We start from the raw sequence: 14262 nt of genomic DNA, 5'->3' as shown, positions 1-14262 counted from the left end.
CATCTGTCTTTTGTGATCCATGCGTGATCTACAAAATTTACAAGTGTTCCTATAGTGTCAGCTGTTCGTCGATGTGCGCAGATGTCTGTTGAGGGTTTCGGCCGACAGGTCGAATTCGGTTTTGAGCTGTTCAACATTGTTGGTCGGTTATAAATTCTGCACTTTATATGTGTTTACATAGTTTATAAAAATACAAGTTTCTTTTTCCGCGCATATTCACATATGACCAATTGTCATCCATGGAAGATGCGCAAAATGTACATAGTGGCTGTGACATGACCTTTAGATCTTGAGCATTATTCATCCCACTTCTCAGGAAAAAATAAAAGAGGCAAAAAAACAAACAAGTTTCTGAAACCAGAAACAGAAAACAATAGAAGACTTTACCAAAGATGCAACCCTTCTCTGAAGTTATTGCAAGAAGCAATCCTGTCTGTTGATCTACGATCCCTAAGGCTCTTGACAAACTGACAGGATGCTGTGAAACGAGTAAATGAGAAAAGAGACTTTTTAGATCCAGAGGATTCTGGGCATAACTTAATTTCCAATTAATATAAAAAACAGAGAAAATGAAAAAGTATTTTAGTAGTTAAGTATTGATGTGGACTCTACAGAGAGTTCCAGCTGCTCTTCTGAAGCACCAACCAATATTATGTGGGTATAATTATGAGGACAGATACACAACCATGCAAATATTCTGTTGATTTTCTGCTTTTGAAAGTCACCAAAACAAGCAGACGCTCTTGACAGTGAATACTTCATTACTGACTGCTTGACTCTGCTCAGATTGTTGGCAAATCCAAGCTCATCATCTCAGAGGTGCAGGCTCTTACATGCGTACCACCACATCTCTTACGAGAGAGCAGTGTGCAAAAATGGTACAAGCAAACCCAATAACCCCACTGCAGGGGCAGACAGCATATTTTGTGTCGTAACTTCTTCAATTAAGCATGAGGAACTACAGCAGAGAGGTTCAGATGGAGCCATTGAAGTGAGCCATACATCAGCAAACATTTCAACTGAAAACCATTGGGTTAATTGCAAAAACAAAGCAGTGCTGCATCTATAGCAATCACATGTGTAGATGCTTCTGCTAAAAAATGTGCACAAACCAGGAAACAACCACTCAACTTCCACATCGAAGCACGTCCGTAAAGGTAACAAACAGGAGTTCATCAAATAACGACTGGGGACTCGTTCAAGACGACGTTTGGCCTTTAAAAAATACTTTGTATGTCACTTTTATTAGATATTAATACTATACTTGACCAATATGAACTACAGAAACCCTAAATTTCAATGACTTTCTTGCATTCCTTTTTGAGACAGCTCCAATTTGTGAATTTCTCTTCGATAAATAAATGATTTCAACTAAATACAACAGACGTCGGGTTTGTTTGTGTGATCTATTCTCCCAAATTTCTTGAGAGCCTTTGTGTTGAAGTCACATCTGGTCAACATGATTGCAGTGGCTCCACGCTGACCAGATCAGGACATCCACCTCTTTTGCGGTCAGTGGAAAAACAGTTCTTTTTTTATTTTGAAACATGACCACAAAAACAATCAATTTAACCTGTCTAAATTTTTTTTTATTTCCATGGCATTGTTTTTTTATTGTGTTTGATGCTCTGACTGTTTAAACTGGCACCTTTCAGGTTTAAGCTAAATATCAATGGCAGATTATTCTGCGAGCCAAAATGCTAAATATCAAAAAGGATTTCACTGATTAAACACAAGATCTCTAGTTTTTTAGTATAAACATGAATATTTGGACTTGCTCCTTCATAAACAGAAATATAGGACATCCCAACTTGCTTTTGAATCCCCTGGATTTAGAAATCCCCCCTCAAAAAAAAAACATTTGAAAGGAAGCTCTACTTTAATTTAAGTGTGAAGACCTTGTTGCAAATTAAGCTGTATTCAATAAAAATCACAGCTTATCAAAGGATGGTATTGATTCCATTGCATATTTTATTGGAATCATTTGCAACATCTTGATTTTTACCACCTTCATGCACATTTTAAATGCACGGCTGTGACTCTACTCAGCCATGCAAACATGATGTCATGCAATATTGAGTGCACTGAGTCCTGCAAAAGGCAGGAGAAGAAAATACTGAATGCAGGATGGAACCAAACATAACATCACAGATAAAATGTTGAGGAAAAGATGAACCATTTAGTGAAAAGTAAAGTGGAATTATGGGATAAAACTGTATTCATGCAACTATACTGAGAAGAAAGCTTAATGCATCTCTCATCTTTTCATCTAGTTGACCTCCTCAAGATTTGATCAGCTATATGACTTCACCCAGTCAAGCACCTTCACAGACAGTAGAAAAGCTGATACCCCAATAGAGCTAAGACAAAACAATAAATCTGCACATGCAACTAAATACTCACACAAATAAGAAATACTTTAAAACATTAGTGTTCACACCTCTACTGAAGAGTTTCCCTGCACTGTTTCCAAAAGAAGCTGAAACCAAACACACCAAAACAGTATCGTCTGGCTTCATTTTTACCAGAAATAAAGGTGGTCTGGGACCAAACGTTGGATCAGCTGCACCCCACTGGAGAAGCATTTGATAGTCCACACACTCCCCTTTTCCAGGATGCCTCCCTTCTTCTGTCCTCTGATGAAAGTGTCGCTCATTCACCTGGCTAAATATATAAAAGAAAACTGGAGCTGCAGCTCAGCGAAAAAGCGGAAAAGAAAGGAAGAAAGGACTTCCTCAGCTTTAACTGCTACCTCCTGCCATCGCCGATCCCCCTCCCTTACCCTCTCGCTCCCTCCCCTACAGACCAGGATGGGCCTGGCAGCCCGCTGAGACTCAACACATGTCGTCAGCAGCAGGCAGCACGGGGTTAATTAAAAGAATGACAATGCAGAAAAGAGTGAAAACAAAGATCAGAACTCGTGGAAGCAGAAACCTGCTGCTGCAGTTAGCTAAAGTCAACTCATGCATCATTTATGTGCAAGTTAACTGTGCTGCAACATAAAAGAAACAAATGACCACTAATTGAAATGTATAAGTGCTTGCAAAGAAAAAAAGATTTCATTCAACTCAATCAACAAAGGGAGCAGAGTGACCTTGGAGCTGGAATTGAGTCGGTTGCCAAGCAGTGACAGACGTCAGAACGTCAGTGACTGACTGGGTTGGTAAAGATGAGGAAGCTTCCTGCTGCATTGCAGTCACAGATGACAATTAGAGACCAAAACACTTTTTGTCAAAGTTTGCAGCAAAGGCTGAACATAAGGCTTGTTTGGAGCCTGAGGTAAACGGCAAGTAGGAGCCAGCCCACCAAGCAGGGGGAGAAGAACCCAACAGGAACATCAGCTGTTCTACCACATCACTGACCGACTGATCAGGAAAAGCCATTTGTTTAAAGTCCCACTCCCATCATCTTTTGATCTATTGCAAAAGCAATAATCTGTACTTGATCGGATCAGAACCAGATTATAACAACTATGCAAAAACAGAAAACTGAAGAACTCAGTAGGGGTTGGATTATATAAATTCGCATTTCCGCCTGCTTTTAAAGCAATAAATCCAATACTACTTGACTTAGTTAATAATCATATTTTTATTTTTATGTGACCTATATGTATCATGTATCACTGCAAACACCTCCATTAGTAATTACAGGTATTGTCTTATATTTATGGTAATTTTTTTCTTTGTTTTTTTAATCAGTGCTTATCATTATTTCTTCAAAGAGTTTGATAAATCTGTGTGATTTTTGTTGTATTGTCTACAATCAATGCTTGAAATAAACCAATAAATAAATCAATCCAATCAAAAGAGTTCTCAGTGGTCTTATCATTCTGATAATGCCATTTTTAGCCAAAATCTATAAACCTCTGTACTTCTCTAGGACATAGTTTCTGCAGAGCGCCAGGAGTTCATCAGAAATTCACCTCTGAGGTGTGGGTGGGACTGAACGCATCTCTGTCCCCCCTTTCCCTTCCTGTCACTGAGAGCTCTCTGTTTACACTCTCTCCTGCTATCTTACAGCCCCTCATACCCTAAACCTAACATTATCGGTGTAACAAAAGCAATGAACAATATCAGAGCTATTCAGTCGTACAGTTTAGATCCAGATTCCAGCTCAGATGAGGTAAACAAAGACATTTATGGATCTATTTGTCTGCAGGTGGATGCATCAGAAAGGAGCAGAGCGGGAGGATTATGGCCCGCCGACTGTAGCAGCTGTGCTGACTACAAGCTTTTTCCAAGTGCATTCATAATCTGCTCCTGATTCAAAATAATTTGTTTAAGCTAAGAGGATATTTTTACTTAAAAGCCACTTGAACAAAACTTCATTTATGGCAAAGCCTAAGGCACAAACTTCCTTAAACTAAGAGAAAATCTGGATGATTCTGTCAAACATTTGTTGTGTTGTTTGGGATTTGATTAAAGAAATCCTGCAGCACAAAACACTTGAAAATAATCAATTTTAATGCAAGTAAGCTTCTCCTGAGTGACTAACAACATGTTTCTTTATTTTGTCAGATTTACTGTTTCTGAGCAACGATCCTGTCTATTTCTCATGGATACAACTTAATGAAAAACCTATTGATGTGTGATTTTGATGTACCGGTAGTTTTGTATCTGGATGATACCGCTCTCTTCACTCATAAAAAATACAATACAAATGACCATAAAACTATTGAGTGCCATGCAAAAAACATAAAAATAAATAATCATGTTCATGTTTAAGATAATAAATAACCCAAACCGTAAAACCTTATGAGTTTATCCAAAAGTGTCTGTAAATTTTGTTTTATTTATAAAGTCTTGTTAGTTTTTCACCTTGAAGACTTTCTTTCTTTCTTTAGCATTTGTTTTGTCATTTGGTCTTTGCAGCGCAGTAGAGGAGCACAGATCCCTGCAAAAATTAAACGGTACATGTCCTCTGTGACCACGCCCACCGATCGTATGTGACACACTGATGTGGTTGGCGTGCCACATACATACGTAGGATTTGCATGAGGGGCAATGTTGGCATGTGTGAGTGCAGGGGTTCGCAATACAGCTATGCTTTCACTGACTATTGGACAAAGGGTTTTCTTAAGGTTCTTTTGATGATCTTTGCATAACAAACTTCAAAAAGCGGAGACAGGAGGCAGTTTCAGGTGCAGGACCAGATAATACTTAAAAAAACACCACTAGCACAGATGAATGACAGAGAAACTTATACAGGGACTGGCTTTTTCACTAGAAGTGAAAACCTTCTTCAAATCTTAGTGAAGCTCACAGCAGACGAGCAGAGCAGCTACTGCACAACCGACACAACTCCACTGTGGGACACACACACTCACAACCACAGGGGGACAAGCACATAAACACGCTTCCTCTAGTCAAGGATTGACAGACTCAAACTTGTCTTCAATCCCCCAAAGCTTCAAACGGACAGAAAAATGCAGCTGCAGTCCAGCCAACAGAGGCAGATATGGCATCGCACACTCGGGACTCCTCAACGTTAAAAGCAAAGCTCTGTTACTTATTCATGTCTCTGCCGAGAAAGGGGAGCTGTCAGCGTCAAAACCTTCTCTTCTGGTGTCTTTTCCTAACACTGGAGCCACAAGCGAGCTCTCATCCATGTTGCATGACAGCAGGATATTTTTAGAGAGGAAGGCTTTTAGCCAAAGCGGAGCTGGCCATTGTTCTGAAAATGTGAGCGCCTGCTCTGATGTTTTGCGGCAGCGTGTGGTCAGCCTGGCACAACGTAAAACCCACCTAAAGTATTCAAACAGTATTTTGGAAAATGTTCTAACACACCAGTTTCAAACTGTTCTCTCAGTTCCCAACATTTTAAAGAACAAATACGTCCCACTAAGGGATAAAGTTTTCAGCTATTATGCTGCTATGATAAAAAAAAAAATTAAAATAAGAGTCCTCTTATAACATTTTAAACCAAAAATCCAGAGGGGTTACGTTTGTTTCGTGTTGAGTATTCATGAACAGCAGCCAGAGAGTCGTTATGGACACAGAAAAGCAGGAAGCCTAATGAGTCCAATGGGAGTTTTTGTCTGCAGACCCAACCCAGGAACTCCGTCTGCGGCTGCCAAAGTGCTGCAGAGCTGAGCTGGGAGGCTGCAAGCTGAGGGTCTGCAGGGACAAACGTGCAACCTCATGTTTGTGCAGAAACCTACAGACATTAGCACCATTTTTATTTACATGCAAATCACGTGTAAACAGAGAAGATAGTTTTACTGGATTAGTTGATGAAATTGCAGAAAAACTGATAAGATGAGTTTAATGAGATAAGGCGGTGAATTAGCAGATAAATGTGGATCAGATGTGATTGAAATAAACTCAGAGCTGCGCTTTGACTGGTAGCGATGTCCTGTGAGGATCCCCCTTTATCAAAAACATGTTTAGATAAAAACAGAAGGCGATAAAAACCTATTTAAAGTGAGAATGGAAGTGATAAAAGTGCTTAAAATGAATAAAATTGAGAATTGGAATCATTATTTGCTGTACGAACTTGATTATTGACAGGAAAATCGCATTAAAATGCTTTTCTCCTCCACAGCTTCAGTTCCAACATCAGACCCAGAAGATAAATCTAAAAAGAAATTGAAGCTGAATTCAACGGGCTCCTGCTGAAACCCCAATGCCAAAGCAACAAATACATATTTTATTACTATTATTTACCTCCATAAACCAGAATACAGAGGATTAATTAATAATAGGAAACTAACAAACACTTTATCTTAGAATTATCAATAATCGAGATAATTTGATCTCATGAACCTGTCTGTGAGGAAAAGAAGAAAGCCCTGGTAGGAGTGAGCTGAGCAGCATTCACAGGCTGCATTAGAAACCTTTAGTGATGAATCAAATCTTTGCTCTTCAATGAGATAAAGTTAGAATTTCACCGAACACATTTGGAAATGTCATTATTTTGAGCTTGCAGATAAAGGAGCAGGGGGATGGTGGGGATTTAGCCCAGCCAGACATTTAAAAAATTGAATGTTTCCTTCCGGTAGTTTAGGAAAAGATGGTGTCAACAAACCATCCTTTCATAAAAAAGAGCATGTGGACTTATTTTACTGCAAGTTAGGGATGAAGAAGGCTGAGCTCAGGAGGGAATCTGGTGTCGGAAATAAACTTTTCCTCTGAGCTTTGTTGTTTGTCAGCGAAAGCTGATGGCTCATCCTGTGGCAGTCAGCTGTTGCAGTGAGGCTGGAGGAAGGATGGACATTTTTATACCCTTCTGGAAGAAAAAAATTCTGTCTGTTGCTTTGAGGCGTCAGATGAGGAAGGGCAGACCAATATTTGCTAAGTCTGACTTCAGTTGAAGCAAAGCAGACACCAGCAAACCCAGGGTATAGCTGAGACAGGGACATGAGAAAAGAGTTCAGTGAGTTCATTCTGATTCTTCCCTTGTTATGTCTGAACGTCAAATCTGACAGTAGATCCCTCTGAAACTGACAGGGGGAGCTGGAAGCGTATCCGGGTCTGTGGAAGTGTCCGACATATTTCCACACTCGGCTGATCAAAGATGCGACTGATTGGCCCTTGGCTGACTGGTCTGACTGACAAAAGGGAAGGAGGATTTCACCAGCAACACCCCAAGCAATGTAAAGTCTCAGCCTGCCACACCTCTGCCTAAATGCTGCCTATGATGTTGTGATTCTCTAAAATGTCACATCATGATTGGATTTGTGACTCTCAGCCTTTCCCCACTTCCATCCTGACAGCTTTCAAAAATCAGTTATGTTCTCTAACACATTCGTCTGTTGCAGTCCTGAAACCTGGCTGAAGGGCGAAAACCGCATCCTTGTCCCACAGGACTGATTTTTGTACGGGTGTAAAAATGGTGAGAAAATCACACACTGAGCAAACAGGAAGGGCCTCTGCTCAGAAATGCCTCAGAAGGTGAGTTTTATTTGTACATGCCAGGAATAAGGCTATGTTTATCAATTCGCAATAGTTTTGTACTAAAACACAGCACTACTGGATCACAATCTGCTGGAAATAAAAAATGATTGTGGACCTTTCTTTTTGTACACAAAAAGCCATTTCAGTGAAAAAGAGAATAGGCGTGAAGAAAGGCAGCGGCGTGCACAGACTCCACCCTCACCTGTCTATGTCGCCCGCCATCTCTTTGTTTCCTCTTGTTTCCCGGGGCAATGCCACATCTGAGGCTCGAACTGCATTCCTGGAGTACATATGGAGACCGCCCTCGGTGAGGTGCCTGTGAAAGCAGCCGTGATTAAGAAGATCCCAGAGTTGTTGGGGTGTTATTGGCGTGGAGCAACCCCACCCACCCTTGTCCTCCTCGTTGCAGTGTGGAACAGGGAGCTCATAGGCTGCACAGTGTATTTTCTACATCACAAATACGATATTTTTCCAACTGTATTTGCTCCCGACTTACAAAGACTTGGAAAAAAAACTCAGAAATGTATTTTAAATCCTAATTTTATTTATTTATGTTTTACATCATCTATTATAAAAAAACACAAGGACATGTTAAAAACACTAACATGTGTTGAGTTAGTTAATAAAACGTATTAAGCTTATTACCACTTAGGCTTGTGTGAGACATCTATAATGCTTATAAATGTCTTACTAGAACCCCAAACAATAATAATACTTCTTAATTTGTTAACAAAGGTTGTTAATAAATCGTATTAAGCTTATTAACACTGACATATTTGTTATGTATCTATAAATCCAATAAATGTATCATTAGCATCTTAAACCCATCCTAATAATAATGCTTGTAAATGTTTTAACTAAGTAATTTAACAAACCTTATTAGACTTATTGTACTAATAAATGTCTTACTAACGCCCTAAAAATTCTATTATAATGCTTGTTAATGTGTTAACAAAGCTTGTTAAGGAATCTTGATATAAAGTGTTACCCATGTGTTATATTTAAGTCAGCGCATGTTCACACACATTTTAAGTGTTAATGGAAGCAAACTGACAGTTTTTAAACCCCTTCCCTGTCGCTCTTGGCTTTTATTATTATCTGATTGACGGTCAGTTTTTTGCACAGTGTAGGCGTCCTGAAAACTATTCTTCTGCAAGCACAAAGTCTGTCCAAGTGCTTAAAACTTCTCTAAGTTTGCATATTTGAATCTGGAAAAATGTGAGAGGGCCTTGGTCAATGTCAGCACACTGTTTGTTTAAGAAGACAAGTGAGACCTTGGTGTCTGCATGAATGCCTGAATGACCATGAATTTCAGAGGATTCTGGACTAAACTCAGAATGAAAGGAATTAAAATGTGCCACATGACAAAAATGGCCTACACAGTTAAAATGCAGAAAGAAAAAAGAGTGGCTTTTTATGATGACGTTTTGCAAGTTAAATTCTGCAGAATTATAGTTGAAGCATAAGATATACATATATATATATACATATATATATATATATATATATATATATATATATATATATATATATATATATATATATATATATATATATATATATATATATATATATATATATATTTCGAACCAACGGTGGCCCAAAAATTGTACAATTTGGTCTGGTTTGATGGGTCCATTTTATAACGGAAACTCTAAAAAACCCGAAGTGGACTAGACTGGACCACTTAGTGGAACCAAGGCATAAGTGAGTACAGGGGTCATGGAAAGAGTTCTGGAGGTGTTGCGTACAAACCTGGAGGGGTCTGAGGGGCTGCTGTAGCGGCCTGCATTGGTGCTAGAGCCCCCAGTGCTGGCCCTTGGGGAGGAATAGCTGCTCGGCGTTGATGGCGCGTCGCCTGCTTGGAGACGTGGGGCTTGGGATGGACCAAGACGCCAGGACATGGGGGAGGAGCGTGTGGTAAGGGCCGGTAGATTCCGTCCATTGACCTCAGTGGTTACTGTTGTGTCAAAGGTTGTTTCTAAAGTGCTGTGAAAACAGGAGAAAACGACAGAAATCGTTATCATAGCAGTGGGTAGAACAATGACTCACTTAAAGTGAGTCATTGCATGCATACAGTCACCAACTGCATGCTCTCCAGAAGTACACCAAATAATTTTCACATACAGTACAGACCAAAAGTTTGGACACACCTTCCCATTCATTTGAATGAGAAGGTGTGTCCAAACTTTTGGTCTGTACTGTATATTATTAAGATATTTTGGTCTATTTTGCTTGTTTTCCTTTTTTCGTGTAGCTCCTTGGGATGACCTCACATATGAAAACGAAGAAATGTATTGAACTTTGCTTTTTTAAATGTATGGCAAATGTTGGCATATAATTGTGAAAAGACAAACAACTGATCTGTCTGGATGTTTTTCTTCGCTTAAATTCATGAACTGCAATCTGCATTTTCTTTTGAGGTGTGAACAGAAAGTACAAAAAACACTAAATAAAAATAATAATTTTAAAGGAAATGTATATTTTTAATTGAATTGGCAGTTTCAAACATGTAAAGTAGAATAAAAAATAACTCATGATTTTCTGCATTTAAAATATTTACAGCAAATTTAATGGCTTTTGACTTTGTATTCGAAATATTCAAACAACAAAAAGGTTGGAAATAGAGCATGTCTATGTGGACGTGAACCTTTTCTTCTGAATCCAGGGAACTAAAAAGGGAAGCGTTTCCCTACCAGAGCTCTCTCTGCCGGAAGTAAAATGCACTTCATTCAACAGATTAAAGCTAAAACAAATCTAGACTGCTGCACTGATTTAAAATGTATTAGAATGTTTTTTCTCCTCTGTTGTCAGGTATTCTTTAGTGTTCTCTTACTGTAATCATCAGTGAGTCACTGTTTTTTTCAGGAGTTGTGGGTTGAAGACCTTAAGTGAAGTTGGGTTTAAAGCTGAACATGGGGAACAGACAGGTCTTGAAATGTGTCCTTGGCCTTCATTCGGTGACACAGTCGAGCCAGCTCAAGCATCTCTGACAGACAGCAGGCAGAAGTGTGAACAGCTGTGTGTGCAGAGAGAAAACCGGGAAAAGCTGCTCTCAACATGAGAAGGGCTCCACATTACTGTCACAATTCCGTAATCACAGTCTGAGGCCTGACTGCACACACCCACAGACGCTGGGATCCAGACTGAAATCAATTTAAGTGAACCTGTGAGCAGCCGATGACTGAAATTTTGGATTTGCAAATGCTTTGGTGGAATGAATTGATTTGTGGTTGAAAAACAAAGATTGTAATGCAAAACCCTGAAAAGTCAAGACATGAGACACCAGAGAGGATTTGCAAACAAAAGGCTGAAAAAGGTCTAAATATGACTCAACGAAAACAGAAATGTCACCAGCTAATATACACATTCACACGAGCACATTCACACACAAATCAGGCCCCAAGACGATGGGAAAATAAGCTCCATCTTCAGCACAAAAGACCCTAAACAAACTGCTTTGAGAACTACGTATTGTGGTGCATTTATGGCACCAAAATAAACCAACAGATATATTTTTTTGAATTTTTACCGGACATTAAATAATCACTCAACATTGGTTGTTTTCATATTAAAACTTTTTACCTTCTCATACAACCTTGTTTTATTCTTTGAATTCTTTTTTTCAAATAATCTTTTTTAGATCACTATAATATTATGTGTCAGAGGGGAAAGATTACAAATAAATGATGTGTTATTTTAAAGTGCATTCAGTATTCCTTATGTTAATTTGAAATAATGTTAAATAATAAATGTTTTTTGTTGTTGTTGTCCCTATGGTAAGTACTAGTATACAGAAAGTACAACATGACTGTCTTACAACACAAGTAAACATATGACAGTATCTCAAATTTTGTTTAAAAAAAAACTTTAAGTCTAACAGCTAAAACATTTATGCTAATAATTCCCATTTCTGCCATTTTTTGAAGAAATTTGTTTTTTAAAATAATTGTTGCATTTCTGCAGATGTAGAAAAAACATAATGACATGACAAACATGGAAGGCAGTCTCACAATCTGATTTTCCATTTCAGAATAAAACTAATGCTGATTAATGCCATTCATTTTCTGTGTGATTAATTAATCGTGACCTGTAAATATTTCATCCAAAAAATCTATTTTTGATCGCAATTATTTTTAACCAAATAATTGCTGTGAAAAGCCTCATTTTGAGGTAGTTTCATTTAAATTTGTGACATTGTGGAACAGTAAAAGATCAAAACACAACTAAAAAACTTTTATTACTATAACACACTTCAAACAGCTTCTTGCACCCCCAAGGGGAATTTTATGGAAGCGATTCTTTAGCATAATTAAAAATAAAAGTCAAAACCAGAAATGCTTTTTCATTTTCAAAATGAACCTGCTTTATTTTTACTAAAAATTAAAATGAAAAAGCAATCCGCCACAATTCTTTTTCCTTTTCTTTCCTTAAACACTGCTTATTCTGTCACGTTTTATTGCTTTTATTGGTTTATTGCTTTTATTATTTCTTTCTTGTATCATATTGTCTCTGATTTTATGTGATTTTATGTTAAGCACTTTGGTTGCTTCTGCTTAAATAAGTGCTATACAAATAATAACTTGATTTGAGAACCAGGGGCCTCATTTATAAACGTTGCGTACGCACAAAAGAAGGCGTACGCCACTCTCTACGCAATAGTTGAGATTTATAAAAAGCAAACTTGACGGGAAAATGTGCGGTCCTTCACGCAAGCTCTGACCCAGGCGTACGCACAAAAACGGATGAAATGAGAAACGGCGACACCGTCGGCAGAAGGAAGAAACATGTGAAAGTGAAAATGACAATACTGCCTCTCATAAATAACATGAAGACTTTACAAAGCAAGTCTTACAATTAACAGCCTACACAAACACCCGTTTGATCGATCAGCAGTGAAACAAACAAAAAAAATCAAATGAAAATTACAACAGAAATTCAAAGGAACACTTATTTGCAGAAAAAAAAGTGAAATATGTTCTGCAACATTGGCATGTTGTGCAATTCATCCTCATAAATAATATAGTTAACAGAACGAAATAATGTACAAAACTGATATTCTCGTTAATGTGTCCGTCTGGCGGAGCAGATATAGGTGCGGGCGTGCGGACGAACAGACGCACTGTCCACTGGGGAAAGTTGTTTTCATATTAAAACATTTTTTTCATAAGCTATGGAATTATGGTATTCATACATATGCCTTTAGTTTTTTTATTTTTGATAAAACCATGTATGGCGTATGTCTCAACCATTCAGAAAGCAACAAGAAATTACATTTGCGCTGAACAATTTCCCATTTCCACGTCGATTATTACCGACATCTGTAGCTTGTCAGATGTAATTAAATGGAGGGAAATAAAATGACCCATCACAATGAGTAATGACGCACAATGGCTGATCTTGCGCTCTTAGAAGATGTGGCAAATGGAAGAATTCGGAGTGAACGCATCTTTAGACAGCAAGAAGACTTGCTGGCGAACGAGGACGAGTGGCTTATGAGCCGGTTCCGACTTCCTGGAGCCGTCCTCTTGGACCTCTGCGGGCTTTTGGGCCCGGCGTTACAGAAGAGCACTCGGAGAAACCACGAGTGTCACCCGGTGCATCTGGCGCTCCAGTGCCCCCCCCCCCCTCCCCCTGGGTGGCAGAGACACTCTGGCGATGGAGCGCTAGACGTTTTTTTTGCCTCGACTTTGATGTCCGACCATTTCTTTTTTATTTCGGCCACGGTCCGAGGTTGTGAGGCTACAGCATTTGGCGTCTGCCACCGTTTGCCACTCACGTGCCTTTTTGGCATTAGTAACGCCCACACTGTGCCCTCCAAACAACACTTTTCTCCTCTTTTCCACCTCGCCAACGAAACTTCTACGTCACATTGAGTGAAGTTACGTTTTTTATGATTTCCTCTCTGTGTTTGCCATGATTTCGCAAGCCATGAATATTAATTTGTGGGCGTTTCGCGGCCTATTTATGGGCAACTATGGGCGTGTCATGAAGCCGCAAAAGCTGCGCTGCATTTAGAATTCGTTGTGATTTATTAAGGGAAAGACGCGTAGGATGTGCGTGCGCACGGTTTTATAAATCCGAATATTTATGTGCGTACGCACGTCCTATGTTTCATCCGTACGCCACTTCTGACGCAAATCCTACGCAAAGTTTTATAAATGAGGCCCCAGGACATTTTTCCAGAGACTGTTCAGCACCCAGTCCCAGATCCAGACCCCAGGCTCTTCCGGGAAACATCAGTGGGGTGAGGCAGTAGCGGGATCCTCACCCCAAACCACAACACCCCTTGGAACCAACCTTCCAATGGTAGGTCGCTGTGGCCCAACACGTGGATTATATTTGGACTGTTCCATTGGGGGACAGC

The 14262-nt window shown here is 39.2% G+C and overlaps 1 protein-coding gene across 11 annotated transcripts in view; it reads right to left on the bottom strand.

The window, feature by feature from the left end:
- The window catches only part of nav3 (neuron navigator 3), a 236108-nt gene that overhangs the window by 57124 nt on the left and 164722 nt on the right, over nucleotides 1–14262 (bottom strand). For all 11 annotated transcript variants that reach the window (XM_023952465.1, XM_023952466.1, XM_023952467.1 and 8 more), the window contains 2 exons: nucleotides 9651–9884; nucleotides 8098–8211 (listed from right to left, as the gene is read on the bottom strand). In XM_023952465.1, coding sequence (XP_023808233.1) covers nucleotides 8098–8211; nucleotides 9651–9884 — 348 coding nt within the window. The remainder of the gene's footprint in view (nucleotides 1–8097; nucleotides 8212–9650; nucleotides 9885–14262) is intronic.

Source organism: Oryzias latipes, chromosome 23, assembly GCF_002234675.1.
Source record: "Oryzias latipes chromosome 23, ASM223467v1".
Taxonomy (NCBI): Eukaryota; Metazoa; Chordata; class Actinopteri; order Beloniformes; family Adrianichthyidae; genus Oryzias; species Oryzias latipes.
Note: the sequence above shows the minus strand (reverse complement) of the source record. Positions and strands in the feature narration are given on the sequence as shown.